The sequence below is a fragment of the Canis lupus genome, chromosome 23 (assembly GCF_011100685.1).
Source record: "Canis lupus familiaris isolate Mischka breed German Shepherd chromosome 23, alternate assembly UU_Cfam_GSD_1.0, whole genome shotgun sequence".
Classification (NCBI taxonomy): domain Eukaryota; kingdom Metazoa; phylum Chordata; class Mammalia; order Carnivora; family Canidae; genus Canis; species Canis lupus.
In genome coordinates, this window is record NC_049244.1 from 41,938,335 (window position 1) to 41,959,720 (window position 21,386).

Below are 21,386 nucleotides of genomic sequence, written 5' to 3' on the forward strand. Positions count from 1 at the left end.
CCAATCCCTGCTTTCCTTGATGGAAATTTGCTGAATTGACCTCTTTTATTGTATTTACCATGTATTCAGCTCGCAGACAAAACAAAAATGCATCTCATTCACCTCCACCAGTGCCAGGAAGCGCACCTGGGCTAATGACACAACCAGCCTAAACTATCTGATTAAATGGGATAGAAATATATAGCACCTGAGATGGTGCTAGTGACAAGGCCTCTACCAACTGTGCCAACATCTCACTGAACACCTGCCAGCATGGCCCTCAGATATGTAAATTTTGTGTTTAAAAGTCTGTCTCATCCATTAGCCTGTGAACCCCTGAGGGTAGTAATTATGTATTTTTTACCTTTGTATTTCCCTCTGCCTTCAGATATAGTTCTATGCTTGAATTTAGTAGAGGCTGAATAAAGTAATTATTAATAAAATGAAATGGTGGAGAGAAGGGTATGTTTTTTGAATGGTAAAACTTTTTACTGGGTACTATGATAAATATTCCAAAAATATATTCACTGATTGCATTATGATTCATTAGGCAGATACTGAGTGAAAGCCTACTAGGTGCTATTAGTAGCCATGTTAAGTGTCACCAAGTATAATATTATGCTAGCTCACTCTGACTACACTTGGAATGTATCATGCTGTTTTTCTCCTTTCTGGGATTTACAATTTAAGATGTCTAGAAGCAAATGGGAAACAGATTCTGTGAAGGTCAACCAAATTAAGGGAAAGATCCATTCACTAGCCAAAAAGTTAAATTTGGTACTAGTTTATTAAATCCAGGCCTATGGATTTTCCAAGGGTGCATCCTTCAACATATGTTAAATTAAGCCTTAAACACTGGGGTAGTGGGCAACGGATACTGAAAAGTAGCCAGCTGTCCCAGCAGAGCAGGATGCCATTTCCTGGAATCACTGCTTATTTTATACTTGAACTTAATTGAACATCTAGTTGGTGGAGAAATTCAACTACTAAATTACTCTGGCACCCAGCTTTTTTGTATAATTTTTGGAAATCTGGTCATTAAAATTGTTTTAAAATGCATCCTTCACTGACAGTCATAAATTCTATCAGCTTTCCTACATGATACAATGCTATAGAAATCACAGTTAAAAAAATTTTTTTAAAAGATTTTATTTATTTATTCATGAGAATACACAGAGAGGAGAGAGAGAAGCAGAGACACAGGCAGAGGGAGAAGCAGGCTCCATGCAGGGAGCCTGAGGTGGGACTCGATCCCAGGTCTCCAGGATCACACCCTGGGCTGAAGGCAGCACTAAACCACTGAGCCACCGGGGCTGCCCTCACACTTAAAATTTAAATGTGCCATAAGTGGATTAGAAATAAGCATTTAGGGATCCCTGGGTGGTGCAGCGGTTTGGCGCCTGCCTTTGGCCCAGGGCGCGATCCTGGAGACCTGGGATCGAATCCCACGTCGGGCTCCCGGTGCATGGAGCCTGCTTCTCCCTCTGCCTGTGTGCCTCTCTCTCTGTGTGACTATCATAAATAAATTAAAAAAAAAATTTAGAAATAAGCATTTATAAATAACTTGATTATGTTAGAAAGCTAGTTACTACTACAAAGCACTACAATGACTTTATGAGAAGTAAGCTTATGTAAGAAAACAAGGACCCTGAACGAACCTGATAATAAATTAAAAACTATCTTTTGGGAGCCTGCATCTCCCTCTGCCTGTGTCTCTGCCTCTCTGTCTCTCATTAATAAATAAAATATTTTTAAAAACCCAACAAACCTATCTTAGTCCATTTTGGCTGCTATAACAAAAATACCATACATAGACCGGGTGGCTCATTAACAACACAGTTATTTCTCATAGTTCTAAAAGTCTAAGATCAAGGCTCTAGTGGATACTGTGTGGTAAGAGCCCATTTCCTGATTCATAGGTGGCTATTTTCTCACTGTGTCCTCACGCAGATGGGTCAAGGGAGCTCCTTGCCTTCTCTTTTATAGAGGTTTTATAGAGGTACTAATCCACTCATAAGGGCACCATCCTCCTGTTCTGATCATCCACCAAAGTCTCACCTCCAAATACATCACATTAGGGCATTAAATTTCAACATATGAATTTGGGAGAACACAGACATTCAGTCCATGGCATTCTACCCCTGGTCTGGACAAAATTTATGTCCTTTTCACATGAAAAATACATTCACTCATCCTAACTGCCTTAAGAAAAAGTCTTAACTTCTTCCAGCACCAACTCAAAAGTCTGAAAGTCCAAAGTTGCATCTAAATCAGATATGGGTGAGACTCAAGTTATGACTTTAGGGCCCACCAGAGCCACATCTGGGGTAGCAGAGGAGCATGGCAGGAGAGTGTAGAGAGCAGAGCCCCCACGCGAGGTAGCACCAGGTAGTGTGTAAAGAGGTCCAACAGATATTGAAATCCCCTCCTTTGAACCAATCAGCCCCCAAGCCCTTGCAATAGGGGCCGTAATGGGAGTGGTGGCTCTGTTAACAACTAAATCACCTTCAAGGTCATTGCTCCATTGTCTTGGAAAATAGTTTCCTGGCTTCTGCTCAGAAGGCTCATCCACACTAATCTCCTTGGCCATAATATACTCAATGTTCTCATCTTTCACTGTGTGGATAGGCTGAAAAATTTCTAAGTCTTTACCTTCTGCTTCCCTTTGCTTAACAATTCTGTCTTTAAGTCATTTCTCACTCCTTGCATTTTACTATAAGAAGTCGGAGGAAGTCTAACTGCACCTCTAACTAAACATCTAATTTCATCACTTGCAAGTTCTATGTTCTACAAAACAGCAGAACATGAACACAATTCACCCAAGTTCTTTGCCACTTTATTATAAAGAGGGCCTCTCCTCAAGTTTCTTTTTTTTTTTTTTTCTCCTCAAGTTTCCGATAACATGCTCCTCATTTCCATCTGAGGCCTCATTAGTATGGCCTTTACCATTCATGTTTCTACTAACATTCTGTTCAGGATTACATAGCTATTTTCGAAGAAAGTCAAGGCTTTCTCTACAGCCCTTTTTTCTTTCTGAGCTCTCACCAAAATCACCTTTAAAGTTCTGTTAAAATATCTAGACTTCTAGAATGCATCTCAAAACACTTCCAGGTTCTATCTATTACCCACTTCTAATGCTGCTTCCACATTTTTAGGTATTTGTTATAGCAGCACCCCTACTTCGCAGTACCAATTTCTGTCTTAATCCATTTGGACAACTGTACAAATATACCATAGGCTAGGTGGCTTAAGAAACAAATATTTATCTTTCACAGTTCTGGAAGCTGGGACATTCAAGACTAAGGTACTGGATTATAAGGACACTAATCCTGTTCATGAAGGCTCCACCTCCAAATATCACTACATTGGGATAATTCATAATTTTGGGGGGGAGGGGAAGGACACAAACATTCAGTCTATAGCAGAGACTCAATCAAAAGCCAAAAAAATAAAATAGTATTTTGCTATAAACCATATTATATTTATTTAAAAGCCAAAAACAATATGATGAAGCATGAAAACACACAAATTTCAGAGAGTAGCTTTTTTTTAGTGAATCTGGTCAATTTTACACAATGAAACACTATTTTTTTAAAGATTTTATTTATTTATTCATGAGAAACAGAGAGACAGAGACAGAGACAGAGACAGAGACACAGGCAGACGGAGAAGCAGGCTCCATGCAGGGAGCCCGACGTGGGACTCGATCCTGGGTCCCCAGGATCACACCCTGGGCGGAAGGCGGCGCTCAACTGCTGAGCCACCCAGGCTGCCCACAATGAAACACTATTAAGAAATATGAGATTATAATATGAACCATAATATAAAAATATAAGACACATAGTATTACTTTTAAAAAAAGTGAAATAATAACTGTAAGAGACAACTTAAAACCACAAAAATTTTAAACAGAAATTTAAAATGTCGTATGTTAAAAGTAACTCTTTTCTTAGTATTATACAGCAGGTCTTGGGATGTAGGGACATAGGCAAGTAAAAAAGGAGGTTTATAGAAATAAACTTTCTCAATACTATTTGATTTCATATATAAAACGTCAGACTTTTTAAGAAATAATATAAATGTCTAAGACTAAATGCCTAATTATATTTTCAAATATAAGATAATTAGTTTTTAAAAAAGCAGCAGTTTTACATTTTTTTTAACAAGCTGGTAGTAGCACCCAGAAATAAAAATTACACGACACTGAGTAAAACAACTTTACCATGAAAAGATAAATATCATTTAAAGACAAAGCACCTTTCTTTGACTTCAATAGGAACTGTGGGCAAAGGCCCTCATCTCTGAATAATCCCATCAGAGAACACTCAGGCTTGTTTTCTTTAACAAGGAGAAAAATATATTTCATTCTACATACATACTGGCTGTGTTGAAAAAACACAGTCCAGGTTCAGATAGGAAGGTAGAGTGCAAAAGAGGCAGGCTGATTCATCAGTCTATTCACTATTACATCATACTTTTAACTAGCTTATAAAACAAGTACGTTTATACTTTAATGTTATCCTACATAATTTTACTGTTAAGCTATAGTTCACAAAGTAGCAGCATGTTTGCTGTGTTTTATTATTTTCCTTGCATAGATATAGATTTATCTATCTCTAAGTTAAGGAATATTAAACAAGGTTAAGATTTGTAGTTTTTGCTTTTACAAAGTGCTACACAGAATGTCATATTTGACAGAGACAAAACTCTAACTCTTGCCATTAGAAAAACATGGTGATTATCAGGGATCTTCTTGAAAGAAAAAATACAACTATCTTTTCTGTGTCACATCAAAAAGATACAAAAGTTCAATAGGCAATCTTAAAGATTTGGCCAAACATATTTAAAGTATGTTTTAAACCTCTCTGGACCAAGAGGTTAAATGGATTAAATGCAAGCTCCTTATAAGGGCACTGATGTCTCTAAGTTGCTCAGAGATCTAGACTGGCTGTGGCCCTACTCCCCTCTTTTCCTGATAGTCTGATCCTGACTCCATACACAGGCAGGTCCTGATTGACCATGCTAGTGAATGAGAAAATATGCATGGAAAATATAAACCTATAAATTTTATGATAAAAAAATGTTTTATTTGGTAATAAAATAAAAATTTCCATTGAAACTCATAAACTTGCAAAACAAAGTTTTGATACATATGCACAAATACATTTTTCCTTGTACAATAAAACATAGTATTTCTATCTGCCTTCCTTTTTGTTTTTTAATATCAAAAGTATCATTCTTTTCACCTGGAATCAAATCTGTCTTCAGTAACAGGACAAGAGGTAGGAGTGGTAGGTATAAAAGCCATCTTACTCTATCTCAAAGATAACTCTAAAAAGCTCACCATTTCATGACCTATTAATGTGAGAGCTCTAGGATTCATTTTCCCTTATTTCATGGTAAAGTGTTTTGAAGCTCATTGTAATGTGTTTGCTTGGTTAATGAGTCATAGCCTTTTCAAGCTTAACTCCTAGTCTACCAAGTGGACAAGACAGATAATCAATTAAAACACATGTTTAGATTGTATTCTTGCCCTTACACTCTTAGCCTACCTAATAAGAATGAGAGCTATTAACCAGTAAAAATAATCTGCAAAAGCAGATATATTTGCAAATAATTGAGAGGACTCTAAGCCCAACTTTTCTAATCGTTTTTAATTAACCATGATTGCTGATTTGCAGTGTCCATCTATCTTGATGAACGTCGTGTTGGAGATCTTTCAAAATACATGAAGTCCTGAAATTAGAAAAAGAATTATACATATATATATTATATACATATATATATATAGAGAGAGAGAGAGGGGGAGATAAATAAATAAATATATATATATATATATAGAGAGAGAGAGAGAGAGAGGGAGAGAGAACTGTATGTATAAAGATACATACTAATTAGATGCAATGCATAAAATATTATCCTTTATAATTTATCAGGTGGTCCTCATTCTAGTTAAGAATAAATGAATCGAATGAAATCTTTACGAAGAGGACCTAATATGAACAGCAGCAATTACAAACTTGGAACTGCTGATAGCCAATAACTTTAGAGTTATTTTATTTCATTAAGAAGTCATATGATAGGCATCCTTAAGTAATGAGAAAGACAACATGCAATGATGATAATTATACCCACTGGATGCCTAATATACTCCAAGTACTCTTCTGGCCCCTATATTCATATGATAGTTAATGCTCATCACCCTAAAAAATATAAGTATTTTTATCTCCATTTTACAGAGAATGGATAATTATCTCCATTTTAAGGAGAATGAGGCCTGGAAGTGCTAAACACTGCAAAACATGTAACTAGTAAGTGGCAGAGACAGACATTGGCCTGGGTTCAAAGGTTATTGCCTTCCTATATTGCACTATACTGCATCTGATGGTGAAAATAATTCTCTCAAGACAACTCAAAAGCAAAAGGCTTACAATGAGGAAGCAAGCTCCAAAAATCATGGCTTTCATCTTCACATCCAAGTCTAATGGGAATTGAATTTCAAAGTGGTCAGCATCGCTCATGGCTGATAACAGACCATTCCATTTCCTAATAATACTGCCGGTGTCTGTTGTGCCATCAAGGGATTTGACCTACAAAGATAAGAATGTGACTTTATGAAGTATGAAAAGTTTTGTTGTATATATTTCATTCTTCTACTTCTACTTTATACTGAGATAGCATAAATACAATATATAAAATTAATATAGTAATAATGTAATTTCAAATAAGGAATTATGGCCATGAAGGGTTAAGTGCATCGCCACTGGTTCATAACTGAGTTGGGCTAACAGTTCTAAAGCCAGGGCTGTTTCTTCATCCTCAAATGAGTTATTAGGGACATATGACATGGATTGATTCAGAAATTATTTCTCATATAATAAAGGATTGGAATTGGAGGCTGGGAGGGGATCTCTACAGTCTAGAGAAACACATGAGCAAAAGGAAGCACAGCTGTATGTACTTTACAGACTTCATCTAATCACTCAAGTTTTTGTGGGCGAAATCCACCCTGTCTTCTTAAAGTATGCCAGAATCCCAAGGAGCTATAACTTCTAAAGGGGGAACTCAGGCACTTGCCAGAGGAAAAATAGTGAAATGCTAACCTTTGGAGATCAGAATGATCATATACCTCCTGCCCCTAAAACTGGCTTGTCTACATTTTCCATTTCTCTACAATGGCCTTTTAATACATAAGCAATGCTTGAAGAATTAAAAAAGTTTATTCAGTGTCATAGGAAATATCTGAATGACCAACTTTAGATAATAAGCCTTGCTGAACTGCCAGGCATTCAAGGATTCTCTAAGAAATTCAAGAAAAATTTCTAGGAATCTCCTTTGTCAGATTCATAGGATAGAAAGCAATCATTTCATAGTAACTGAGATAAAGGCAAAACAAGAGGATTTTTTATTTTCCTGAGAAAATGTTTTCATCTATTATGAGTTTTTTCCATGTTATCTATATTATCCTATCTCTTAAGGGCACAGATAAATTTCTACCATGCAAATAAACAATTTGCACAATCTTGGGGTGCTTCATATGTTCTGTGATATGTTGGGCACTTTCATTACTCAGGATCTGTATCCCATTCCTGCAAATCTTTGGTAAAAATGGTTAATTAAATACAACCAAGAATAAAATAAATGGATTCAGTCGAGCTATTTACTTTCAGGTTTAGTGTTTTAAATGGGTACTTCTTATCTTTATCGAACCTGAAACCATAAAAAAAAAAAAAAAAGTAGCTCACATTTTGGAAAACATTCAGCAATCCACTAACCATAATTTGAAAATGATTTGATGTCAACCAATGACTATTTCCTCATTCTACTTTATCCATTCACATAAAAAAATAATCTAAAACCAAAGAATTCTAAGATCTGTTAGTGTGTGTAGAAAAAAATAGTCAAAATGTTATTTTTACATTTGTTTACCTCAAAAACAGAATCTGAACCACAGCCATAGGTTGAACATGGCCCACGCACTCTCATCACATTTTCTTTCTTCTCATTCTGGATGCTGTAAACTGCCCTGCACAGGTTCCAGTGTTCTGCAACAAAGCCAATGGTGACACCAGGAGGACACTGCACCTCCAGCTGCAAAGAAGCAGTAACAGAGAGAAGAATGCTACATACTTACCTATTACATGTACGTACCACCTGGATGTGCTCTTAAGTCATTCAAGGACGAGAAAAATCATTACTGGTAGGGAGTCTTCTATTTTAACCAGGCTATTTCTTAGGGTTGTTATGTTAATGAACAGCCTTGAGAGATGAGATCACATTTCCCTTTGGAACAAAGTTACTGCTTCTTATAAAATGGTAAGTTCTCTAAGCTCAGTGTTGTATGCAGCCTCTGCCTGGGTTCCTCTGAGTCAACCCTGCAGAACATGAAGGCAAGGGGACCTACACCAACATGCTGCTCATGATGCTCCTGCTGTTTACTGTACTGTGATAGAGTTCTTGGTCTCTGCTCTAGGTATCTCATGTCTTCTGGCACAATCCATGAAAAAGTAACAAGGTAACTTCTTAGATTTAAATCTCAGACATGACAATTGTAATAGAAAACAGAAAGAAAAGAGGCATTTTGAAAACTGTATATTGTGAAAACAACAGAATCTGTATATGAATATATAAAGCCATTCTTAAAAGTTTTAAGATTGTCCGCTACCCTGTTTTAGCTATTTACCTTTATAGTATTTCTTTGTGAAGAACTAAGATCTTCATATTTAATAATAACCAGTCATAAAATTAAATTATTTAGTAAAAGCCCAGAGTTAAAGTTCTACTGGTGGTTTTTCTGGTATCGTATACTTTTCTAAGAATTTTGAGTCCACTAGGTTTCATTATTTATGGTGTAAGACTGTATAGCTTCATGAACTGTCAAATCAAGATATTATTTTAAAAAGATAGGGGATCCCTGGGTGGCTCAGTGGTTTAGCGCCTGCCTTCAGCCCAGGGTGTGGTCCTGGAGTCCCGGAATCGAGTCCCACATCGGGCTCCCTGCATGGAGCCTGCTTCTCCCTCTGCCTGTGTCTCTGCCTCTCTCTCTCTCTCTCTCTCTCTCTGTGACTATCATAAATAATTTTTTAAAAAGATTTACTTTCTTATTTTAGAGAGAGAGAGAGTGTGTGTGCGTGTGCGTGTGTGTGAGTTGGGGGAGGAGCAAAGTGAGAGAATTATTCTCATGAATAAATAAATAAAATCTTTAAAAAAATAAAAAGATATTATTGTTCATATATATAGATTGACACATATGCATAAGCATATAAATTCAACAGCTTCCTAGGATTAAGATCTCATGTAAGTTTAGGCTTAGAGATAAAAAAATAAAAACTGTACACAAGTAAATTACTTGAAAAAATTCATTTGAGAAGAAAATCCAAGTCATGAATATGAAGAATTCCTAGTATATACAAAAGAATTGAGGATTATAGATGAAGATTCATCTCAAATATTAGACTGTTATTACAAAAATAGTAATGAGAGAGAAGTAAGATTCCTGCAAATAACAACTAACATTCTCTGAGCACTTCCTATCTGCCAGGTACTGTAACGAATAGTTAACATTTATTTACTATTTATTTATTTTTTATTTTTTATTTTTTTTTCATTTATTTACTATTTAATCCTCAACGCAATCCTGTGTGATAGGTACTATTATTATTTTCATCTTATAGGAAATCAAAACTCAGAGAAGATTATAAGTAAATTAACATTTAGTAAGTGCTGGTACTTAAGTAAGTCTTTGAAATATCCCAGTAATCCTATGGAATATTCTTATGAATATTTATGTACAAGAGCAGTGAGGTTCTTAATAAATAAATTGCACAAATTTACTTAGATGGCATATCTAGAATTCCAAATTCTTGCTGACCTCTCTCTCTCAAATCGCTTCAAACAAACTTTCTAGAGTCCCACAGGTTATAGAAGAGGAATCCAGCTGTCACTCAGAACACCTGCTCCCTAGTTCTAGCATTCAGGGGAGTGTAACACCCTCATCAGGCACTTCATCCTTCTGAACTACCTTTTCTTTATCTGTGGCAAGATAGATGGGTAGTGTAAAGTTATCCAAACTTTTCCAATCTTCATTTAATGTCTGGGATGGGTAACGCAAAGTTTTCCAAAGTCTGGGATGACTAGTGTAGTCTTCCAATCTAAAAGGATATGATGATGTCTAAGGACAGCTTATCTGGGGATATGTAGGTACATTTAGACAAATGTGTGTGACTTCTGTTCTAGGTCATAGGTACGTTTCTAATTCAGTAGACACAACTGATAGCACTGTGGTCACCGAATAAATAACCCTAATTTGTGCCTGACCCACCAACTAGCACCAGAAGACAAGAACCCACAAGGTGATTTCCCTTAGGTGAGACAATCTGGCTGCCTTCTTCCCCACTCTCTTCATTCATTCTGACCAGTGGAGCCAGTGAAAATCCCATGTGTTATTCTGGAAGGAGCACAACCATTCTGCGAAGAGTTGGATCACTTGGATTAGACTTATGTTCTCTGACCTCTTGCCTGGTGGAGGGACAACAGAAGCAACAGCAGCTGCATCTGAAAGGTCTCTGCATTGTCATGATTTCTCGGCCCATATAGTCAGTGACCCGGAGGACGAAGGGCCTTAGTGTCCGATAAGCATTTCTGGTATAATCGTCTGTGTCTTCAGTTACAACGTAAACCATCTGGTCCAGGTTGTTTTTAATATCATATCTATTATTAGTTTCAAAAGATGTCATCACTAAAAAATAAAATGAGAAAGCCACTTTAAATTAGAAGCAGTTAAAATGGGCACCAAGAAGTCTTTTAAAAGTATTTCTTAAGGGCTTAAAGCAAAATAGCTTTTTAAAGTTTAAAGTGAAATATATCCAATTGATTGGGACACCAAAAAAAAAAAAATACAAATGCCCAATAAATATTTAGTAATTTTGAAAATTTAAAACATCTTTTTAAGAGAAGGTCAGTATAAAATGATTTAAAAAACTTTTCCACATAAATGTAAAGACTGAAACATATTCCTGGAATACCTGCATGCAGAAAACTTTAATTGTAAAACCATTTAAGTGAAATTATACATTTACCATCAACTAATCAGCTCATGAAATATACTGAAATGATTAGGGTCATTAACTAACCGCAAATACAAAAATACATCCAGGAAACTCTGAGGCTCTATGTGGTGGTCAAATGAATGTGTAGATATGACAGTAAAGAGAAGGTCAGTAATCTAGTGAGGATAAACTGAGATCAAGCATGTTTATTGCGATTTATTTTTACTTCCAAGGTAAGGGCACTGGACTAGAACGTAGCAGGTTTAGATTCTATTTCCTGCCCTACTACTGATTAGGTGACTGCGGTGTCCCTGGCTAATTCATTTAACCTCTTGGCTCCTCCTTTTCCTCTAAGGTGAGGGAAGTTGACCAGGTAAAATGAACGTCTTTTTCAAACCTAAGAACTCATGTATGATACATAAATAGATAAAATCATACGAAATAATTCCCTTTATTACTTTCTTGAAGAAAGGGTGTAAAAGAAGATAGTCTTTTCTCCTTGAACCACTTAAAAATCATCAACATAAATAAGGAACTAGATACTGGGTGATACAAATTTCTACCTGATTCAAACATTGGTGAACACGACAAAATTATACATACTTTCCAGAGGCTCGAAATGCTGAAGGACGTGTATGATGTCCAACTGTTGGGAGAGAACAAAGCAATTAGGAAAAACAGAAATAACAGAAGGAAATGAAATCAGTGTTAGAAAAGAAACGGATAAGATAGTTATGAGAATGTGTATCAACTGACACCAAAGTATCTTTCTGAAACTGAACAGAATAAAAAAAAAATTATCAAGTGAAACTGGCCTATCTGTACCTGGTCAGCAGAGAACCTGGTCCAGATAGGGAAACCACTTTTCTTCCCTTCTACTTTAAAGGATAAAACAGTTGCCTGCTACATCAGAAAAGCATCTTCTTGCTACAGTAACGGCACCTAGAAGAAGCTGTGTTGACGCAGATTGTTTCTAGCTCAGGCCCTCCTCCCTGGTGTCACTGACATGTCACTCACAGACTGGAGTTGCTCAGAAGTTCAGGACGCTTTAACACGGACCAGCCACAGAGAACGCTATTTTCTCAGTGGATTATAGGAAGCAGGTCAGCCAGGGGCCTCACACAGGAGCATTCAGTTCTCTATTATTTTCACAGGTGCCTATGGAGGATGTTAACACACTGATTTCCATTTATTTGCATTACTAATGCCACTGCCCTCCCTAGGGGCATACTTCAAGGAGGAGAGGGTCCACAGGGCTGGAAGCCTGTGATTGGGATTAGGGCAAAGGGGAGGAAACAGTCTGGGATGCGATCTCTTGAGAAGGGATTTGGGAACACCACTACTTAAATTTCTACCTTAACTTCACTTAGGAATCACTCTAAAGACAGTTTGATGGGCTCATCACCTGATATATTTGAGAATATTCTAGCAGAAAAGAAATCTCTTTGAGGACAGAGAAATCATATTTATATAATTTTAGATAATATAGATCATTCCCAATCCCTGAGCCCAGAATATTGCCTGAAATGTCATATTTTACCAGATATTCATTGAATACATTAACTAATAAAAAATACATGAATGTGGTATTAAAGAAAGTGAAAAATAACTAGACATAAATGTTTGGTGGTATAATTGATTACAGGATGGTATGGAGAGGATACAATCCTTCCTTTATTAAAAACTTTTTCTTGTATGAAAACACAGTCAGGTGAGTGGGCCTCAACAGGTCTTATACCAAAACTGGTCACTAAGGTGGCTAATGAAAATTATGGGTAATGAGAAAAAGGGGAGGGCTAAGGCACTCATTGATTCACTCATGGTCTTTTTGTTCTGTTGCATGTTTTTCTTGGTGTTAACTCTTTACTTCTATGCAAATGACATCTCAAATAGCATCTTTGATAGTTTTTCCTCTGTTCCTGTTTTTTAAACCACCTCCAACAGGACACGTTGTGTATCTTAAAATTCAACATACATCCTTTAGAAAACAGTACTGATCCCGCCAAATACATGGCTGTACTGCTCATTTCCCCTTCACACTTCTGAAATCAGGAGGACCACCACTCCTACAGTCTCACAAACTGGACCTCGGTCATCACTGACCCATCACCTTCATCCACTCTGTCCAGCTTTGTAGCTCTTCTGGTCAGGTCCCCAGTCATACTTCATAAGAAAATCACTTGGATTTGTGTGGAGTACCTGGGTTAAATATTCCAGACCAGGAGGGCAGTTTGGCATATGACCAGGCGCTGGCATCCATGTTACCGGAACAGGCTGATTTGGCATAGGATATTTGCCAGGCTGGTACTGGATAGGATGGGTACCACCAGCTGGCTGGTACAAGGGGAGGTTATGGGGCTGAGGTGGACTGTAGAGCCCCATAGGCAAGCTTCCTGCGTGGCCTGCAGATGGAGGGATAGCTGGTCCAGGGGGTCCTGTATCCACAACAAATGAAAATGTTAGATATTACTAACACTATAACATGTTAGAAGTTAGAACGACCTAATTTTTTACATGAAAAAGATATGCATCATGCATTATCCACTTAAGAATAAAACATGACTGGGACGCCTGGATGGCTCAGCGGTTGAGCGTCTGCCTTTGGCTTAGGGAATGATCCTGGAGTCCTGGGATCAAGTCCCATGCCAGGCTCCCGTGGCGAGCCTGCTTCTCTCTCTGCCTCTCTCTCTCTGTGTCTCTCATGAATAAATAAATAAAATCTTTGTATAAAAAAGAATAAAACGATTCATTTTCTTAATGTGTACCATGTACCAACAATGTACTAAGGGGCTTTCCATACTAACTCATTTAATCCTCTTAAACCTTGTAAGATAATTATTCCACACAGAAGTGTTGGAATAAGATTTGAAACATCAAGTAAGGGGAGTCCTGGGTAGCTTGGCGGTTTGGCGCCTGCCTTTGGCCAGGGCCGTGATCCTGGAGACCCGGGATCGAGTCCTGCGTCGGGCTCCCTGCATGGAGCCTGCTTCTCCCTCTGCCTATGTCTCTGCCTCTCTGTCTCTCTATCATGAATAAATAAATAAAATCTTCAAAAAAAAAAAAAAAAAAGAAAGAAACATCAAGTAACATGTTGGCCTCTCTCTGTATTAGGTGCCTCCTTTGGAGATAACAATAATATGTCTACTTCCACTAGGTTATAGTGGGATGACCACAAGACCTAGCACATAATTAGCAGTGCACATTTATGCTATTATATTTATTGTTATGACTGTCTAAGGTCACAAATACAGTAACCTCAGGGGGGGGGGGGGCTTTTAAAGATGGCTATATCATTCCAGAACAGTTTCATCACACCAGAAAGAAAGCACATACCCATCAGCAGTCCTTCCCTAGCTTCTGCCCCAGGCCCTGGAAACCACTACCACTACAGATTTGCCTAACCTATATGATATCATATAAATGAAGTCATGCAACATACAGACATCCTGTCTGGTTTCTTTCACTTAGAATAATGTTTTCAAGGTTTGCCCATTATAGCACAGGCTAGTAGTACTTCATTCCTTTCTGTGGCCTGGCAATGCTACATTGCATGGACATTATCACATCGTTTCCACTTTTTGGCTACTATAAATAACACTGCTGTGAAGTGAGCGTGCGAGTTTTGATGTGAACATAAGTTTTCAATTCTCAAGTATATATAGGAGTGGAATTAGCCTTAACTTTTGGAGGAAATGCCAAACTGTTTTCTAAAGTGGATTCACTGTTTTATACTCCCTACTGCTGAACTCATTTATTAGCGCCGTGTGTGTATATGGGTGTATTCCTTAGGATTTTTTTACTTATCTGCATATAGAGATAGTTTTGCTTTTTCTTTTCCAATCTGGATGACTTTTATTATCTTTCTTTGCCAAATTGCCCTGGCTAAAACTTCTAGTACAATGTTGAATAGAAGTAGAATGAAGAGATATCCTGTCTTGCTCTTGACTTGGGGGCGGGGGGAGGAGGATGCTTTCAGCTTTTGCTATTAAGCATGATGTTAATTACGCTGTGGGTTTTTCATTGATGCCTTTTATTAGATTGAGGAAGTTCCCTCCTATTCCTTGTTTGTGGAATGTTTTCATCATGCAGGAGGTTTCTCATTATTTTGTCAAATGCTTTTTCTCTATTGATATAATATGATTTTTGTCCTATGTTCCATTAACATGGTACATACATTGACTGATTTTCATGTGATAAATCAACCTCTCATACTCAAGATAAACTGCATTTGGTCATAGCATATAATCCTTATTATATATTGCTGGATTTTGTTACTACATTACTAGTATTTTGTGCTGTCATTTTGGGGTTCATATATTTTGAAGCACTGTTTTTTAGATGTATATATATATAAAAATGTTATATCTTCTTGATGGATTGACACTCCTAATATTGTAAAAAGTTCTTTATCTCTAATAACAATTTTTGTCTTAAGGAATGTTTTGTCTAAGTATAGCTGTTTCATTAATTATCAATAATTAAGTTTGAGAAACATTGTTCTAATACAGTGTTTTACAATCTGTACGTATATTAGTGGCTGTCAAATCAATGATTTAATGATTCACAACTACAATTTTTAAAAATAAAATTTAGTACACTAGAAAAAATAAAATAGAAAAAAAATCAAAGTGTATTGCCCATACATTGTATACTCACTGTATTAAGAATTGCTTGGTGAAATTTTATATGTAGCATATATATACTAAACATATATAGTTATATATAAATAAAAACATATATGTATTGTTTACTGTGGTTCATAGTAGATTGTCATCAAGAATGTTTGAGGGGGGGATCCCTGGGTGGCGCAGCGGTTTGGCGCCTGCCTTTGGCCCAGGGCGTGATCCTGGAGACCCGGGATTGAATCCCACGTCAGGCTCCCGGTACATGGAGCCTGCTTCTCCCTCTGCCTGTGTCTCTGCCTCTCTCTCTCTCTCTGTGACTATCATAAATAAATAAAAATGTAAAAAAAAAAAAAAAAATTAAAAAAAAAGAAAAAAAAGAATGTTTGAGGGGGACAGCCCTGGTGGCTCAGTGGTTTAGTGCCGCCTTCAGCCCAGGGTGTGATCCTGGAGACCCAGGACTGAGTCCCATGTCAGGCTCCCTATATGGAACCTGCTTCTTCCTCTACCTGTATCTCTGCCTCTCTCTCTCTCAATCTTTCTTTCTCTCTCTGTGTGTCTCTAATAAATACAATACAATACAATAAAAATATATAAATATGAGAAAAAAAAATGTTTGAGGGGGCTCCTGGCTGTCTTGGTCAGCAGAGCATGTGGCTCTTGATCTTGGGGTTATGAGTTTGAGCCCCACACTGGGTGTAGAGATTTCTCAAAAAAAAAAAAAAAAGAAACTCTGGGCACTGAAGGTCTATAGACTGGGGAGTCTGGTATCTTTTTTGTAATCAAAAAGCAATGCCACAGCTGTGTAGAGCAAGGAGTGATATTTCCTGAAAAATGTGAATGGTCCACTGGTAGCTTTTTTCTTTTTTTTTTTTTAAGATTTACTAATTTATTTGAGAAAGAGAGCACAGTGGGGAGAGGCAGTGGAGAGGGAGAGAGAGAATCTCAAGCAGATTCCCTACTGAGCGAGGAACCCAGCCTGGGGCTCGATCCCATAACCTTGAGCTCATGAAGAGCTGAAATCAAGAGTCAGACACCCAACCAACTGAGACACCTTGGTACCCCTGGTAGCTATTCCTTGAAAAGACCACTCCTGCAAAATGAAAAAGATTTGAGAGAGTGGGGTAAGGTGGAGACTGTGCTCTCTCTCAGAGAACCCAAAGAACTGGGTCCTGGACACCATACATTCCAGGAGGGAACTCCTAGTAGAAGAAGCTATGTTTACTATTAAAAAAAAGATAATAGTTAATATTTACTGAGCTCTTATTATGCTTCAGGCACTGTTCTAACTACTTTACATGTATTAAATCTTGTAATCTTAGCATCAACCTTCTGTAGTACAGACTATTAATATCCTTTACAGAGGAAGAAACTGAGGCATAAAGTGGCTAAGTAATTTGCTCAAGAATCAATAGTGTCAATATGCGACAGAGGCAGAATTAAAACTCAAACATTCTGATGGCAGAGGCACCCTTAATTAAATTATGCTAATATTCCCTTTAGATCGGAGGCTAGGAAAAGGGTTAGGAACATCCAAAATAGGACTCTATGGATGGACTAGGAACTACAGACCAGAAAAGTAACTCTAGCTGATAGGTGTATTTTTAAGTCTTAAATTTTTCATGTGCACACACGCATGAGCACACACGCACACCTTCTACAGGATGTCACAGTATAGGAAAAAAAGCTTAGCGGGCTGAAAGCTGGTTTCAGAATGAGTAAGGGGTGACCAGCATAGAGGCAAAGAAATGGTCTAGAGTCAGCCAATGTTGAGGAAACCGTCCACCACTAAGAAGAGACATTCCCTGAGTCTTCCAGAAGTGGTTTGGGATGAGAAATAAAGACAGTACTTCCTATAAGGCAGTACTTCCTATAAGATTATGGATAAGGCAAATTGGACAGAGGATCAGATCCCGGTGATTTGGGCATTAAAGGGAAGAGTAGCTTTTGAAGCTCCTGAAGTCTGGGATACTCTGGTTACTTGTAAGAATCCCACTCATGAACATCATGATGAATTGTGGAACTATTTCTTCTAATACTGTCTGACAAAAAAACCATGAAATAAATCAAACATTCCTTTATTTGGGAAACGTTCCAAAGGCCCATTTCAAGGATGAGCAGCTGTGCTTGCTGTGAGAAACAGAATGATGTAGAAAGACACGTCTATTTTGCTGATTTTAGGGGAGGATCTCTCTATCTTCTGGATCTGAATGCCTGTTTCCCTCCCCAAGTTAGGGAAGTTCTCTGCTATGATTTGTTCAAATATGCTTTCTGGTCCTCTGTTCCTTTAGGTGCCCTCTGGAACCCCAAGTAAACGTAGATTTTTCCTTCTGATGCTGTCATTTATTTCCCTTAACCTATCCTCATGGTATTTTAATTGTTTTTCTCTTTTTTCCTCAGCTTCCTTCCTTGCCATCAACTTGTCTTCAATATCACTCACTCTTTCTTCCACCTCATTAACCCTCATCGTTAGGACCTCCAGTTTGGATTGCATCTCATTTAATTGATTTTTAATCTTGGTCTGATTAGATCTAAATTCTGCAGTCATGAAGTCTCTTGAATTGTCATCAATTTATGCTTTTTTCCAGAGCCACCAGTAGCTTTATAATTGTGCTTCTGAATTGGCTTTCTGACATTGAATTGCAATCATATTCTGTAACTCTGTGGCAGAGAGTACTGTTTCTGATTCTTTCTTTTGTGGTGAGTTCTTCTTTCTAGTCATTTTGCTCAGTGCAGAGTGGCTAAAAATGAGTTGTACTTGTTTGAAGCACAAACTCTTCTCTCTGTACCATTCTCTCTTTAAATCTCAGGTCGAATTCGTAGGTTTTCAGGATGGTTTGAAAGTTATCTAGGTAAGTTAGTGGGGCCAGGTGGCTTGGGGACCCTACTCCTTTGCCATCTTGCCTCCCCCCCCCCCCAACACGTCTGTTTTGGAGGACATTCAGTTCTACCGAAAATACACAGATTAAAAAATTAAGTGATTGGTTATCATGAAACAAGTTAACTTGTGGGATCAGAGGTAGATTCATAGTGTGTGAAGAGATTAGAGAGGAGAGGTGTCTAACCTAGGCAGAGGAGGTACCCTATGATGTTAGTGCTGACATGTTAGACCCAGGCAACACCTCCATAACGGGCAAGGTTTTACAAGGAGAGTCGGTACAAAATGAACAGGTGCACAAGGGAAGCTAAGTATTACAGGGGGCAAGACTCCATCTTAATCTGGAGATTAAGCAGATAGGCTTGAAAGGAAGGTGGAGAGGGAGTGAAGATTATGAAAGACCTATACTGTGCACAAAGAACCTAAACTATACGCCAATAAAATAGAAACTGAGGTAATTAGACTTACATTTAGAACCAATGGAAGAGGTTCAATTAGGCAGGAGGTGCTTGCAGAAGTGCAGATGGACGGCAAGTTAGTTTGTAATGTAAGGAGTAGAAGGTGGAGGAATAATAAGCAACACAGAAGAGAAGAGACAATCCTGTCTCAGTAACAGGCTGGATATGAGGAAAGATTCTCAAGTTCTTTTTTTTTTTTTTAATTTTTATTTATTTATGATAGTCACAGAGAGAGAGAGAGAGAGAGAGAGAGGCAGAGACACAGGCAGAGGGAGAAGCAGGCTCCATGCAGCGGGAGCCCGATGTGGGATTCGATCCCGGGTCTCCAGGATCGCGCCCTGGGCCAAAGGCAGGCACCAAACCGCTGCGCCACCCAGGGATCCCAGATTCTCAAGTTCTGATGTGGGTCCCTGCAGCCTCCAGAGGAGGGAAAGATTGGAGGGTATGTGTTCTGGAGCAAGATGCCAAAGTTGAATCGCAGACCAGTGAGTTTGAGATCCAGGGTCCTTCCAGAGGAAGCGGCTTATAGGCAGTAAATGCAAGTTCAGAGCACAGGAGATTGATATGGGTGGGGCTAAGGGATTCTTAAGTGGCTAAAGACACACGAATTACCAAGATCACTCAGGAGAGTATGTAAAAGGTTGGGTGAATGGGAAAGGTGGAAGAGGGAGACAAGGCAGGGCAGGGGAATGGACCAACTCTGGAGAATACCAGCTTTGAAGGACCGGGGACATACCGGTCTTGATAGAGACTGAGAATCAGGAGAGACTAGAGGAAAAGTAATAGTAACTAGAAACAATGTCAAATTAAAGCTACATGACAAAACAAAACAAAACTCTAGTGTCTTTAGAACAAATGGAAGAAATTACAGGTTTCATTTTGTCATGAAGAATATATCCTTTAAGAACTGTGTTTAAGAGTAATCATATTAGACTTCCTGGAAATCAGATATCCCTACCCTCTTTTTCAAAACCATTAAAAACAACGCAACTAAAAGTCACATAAACTATCTTAATACTGTTTTATCACTTCAGTGAGTTGCTTAATTCTTATAATATTTTCACCATGTGATTTTATTTTATTTACTTATTATGATTTTATTTTATTTTATTTATTCATGAGAGACACAGAGAGAGACAGAGAGGCAGACACACAGGCAGAGGGAGAAGCAGGTTCCATGCAGGGAGCCCAACGTGGGACTCGATCCTGGGACTCCAGGATCACGCCCTGGACTGAAGGCAGGTGCTAAACCGCTAAGTCATCCAGGGATCCCCACCACCATGTTACTTCAACATAAAAGTAACCTCATGTAATAAAATTTGAGGATCAACAAATTAGAAAATTATAATTTAGATTATGGGGCTATTCAGTATAGATTATGTTTCTAAGAAAAATTAAGTACATATTTATGTAATCAAAAGATTTATTATATGTATTATTCACAGATGTTAAGAGAACAGAAGGAAAAACATGATCCAAGTATGTATGGTAAACATCATATTATATTCCCCTTTGAACTCTGCAATTGCCATTAAAGATTCTGACTGGTTCTGTAGGGAAGCAAAGCAAAACGGTTAATTTTGTGTAACTGTAATATACTATATTTATTTAAATAAAGAACTCTGTTGTGGAGCATTGTCCTATCAATACTAATGTAAAAATACCGCTTTATGGGATTTGTATCTTCTCAGTTATTTTGCATATTATCATCCTTTTTTATTTCAAGAAATTGTATCATTTCCTTTCTTTAAATAGACTACATATAAAAATGTATTAACTATTCTTTTAAACATATTCGGGACAAAGTTATTTTCAGTGGGAATACATGTCCAGTACTATAATGCAAATAGAAATTAAATAATGGAATTTAAAGAAATTAATTAAAGCCGAATACTTCTATAGTATTTCAAGTTCCTTCCTGTGAATTACAGGGCCATATTTTGCATCAGTCATCATAAATAAGTACAGAGTTCAGCCACTAGGTGGCGGTCACAGTGAATTTTTGTTAATTTCATAACTGAAAATTCAGTTCTATGTTCTGCACCATGTTTTTCAACTTATCTAGTCATTTGATTTGCATGATATATCTGATGCTCTGGCTAATTTTTTGATACAGAGAGGAATACACACTTTCCCAAACGAACAGTACATGACTTATAACCAATGTTACTTGGAAATGAGAGAGCCTTTGTTCTACACGAATCTAGGTTCTTGGATATAGTGATCTATGAATATAAGTTAGATCATGTTGACAGTCAGTGAAGTAAATTTGGAGAAATGGTCAGATATAGTATGATTATAATTTAGGACTGTCAAGACCTTGGATTTAGCAGGAGTTGAGCCAGTAATGAGGGGTTATATCGGAGCAGATATGCATACGTACAAGGGAAAGGTGAAAAGG

General features: G+C 37.7%; 1 protein-coding gene across 7 annotated transcripts in view; it reads right to left on the reverse strand.

The window, feature by feature from the left end:
• Positions 1 to 3,433: 3,433 nt before the first annotated feature.
• The window catches only part of PLSCR4 (phospholipid scramblase 4), a 41,400-nt gene continuing 23,447 nt past the window's right edge, over positions 3,434 to 21,386 (reverse strand). For all 7 annotated transcript variants that reach the window (XM_038571134.1, XM_038571130.1, XM_038571131.1 and 4 more), the window contains 6 exons: positions 13,227 to 13,462; positions 11,631 to 11,673; positions 10,491 to 10,717; positions 7,909 to 8,070; positions 6,411 to 6,569; positions 3,434 to 5,715 (listed from right to left, as the gene is read on the reverse strand). In XM_038571134.1, coding sequence (XP_038427062.1) covers positions 5,668 to 5,715; positions 6,411 to 6,569; positions 7,909 to 8,070; positions 10,491 to 10,717; positions 11,631 to 11,673; positions 13,227 to 13,462 — 875 coding nt within the window. In that variant the 3' untranslated portion in view covers positions 3,434 to 5,667. The remainder of the gene's footprint in view (positions 5,716 to 6,410; positions 6,570 to 7,908; positions 8,071 to 10,490; positions 10,718 to 11,630; positions 11,674 to 13,226; positions 13,463 to 21,386) is intronic.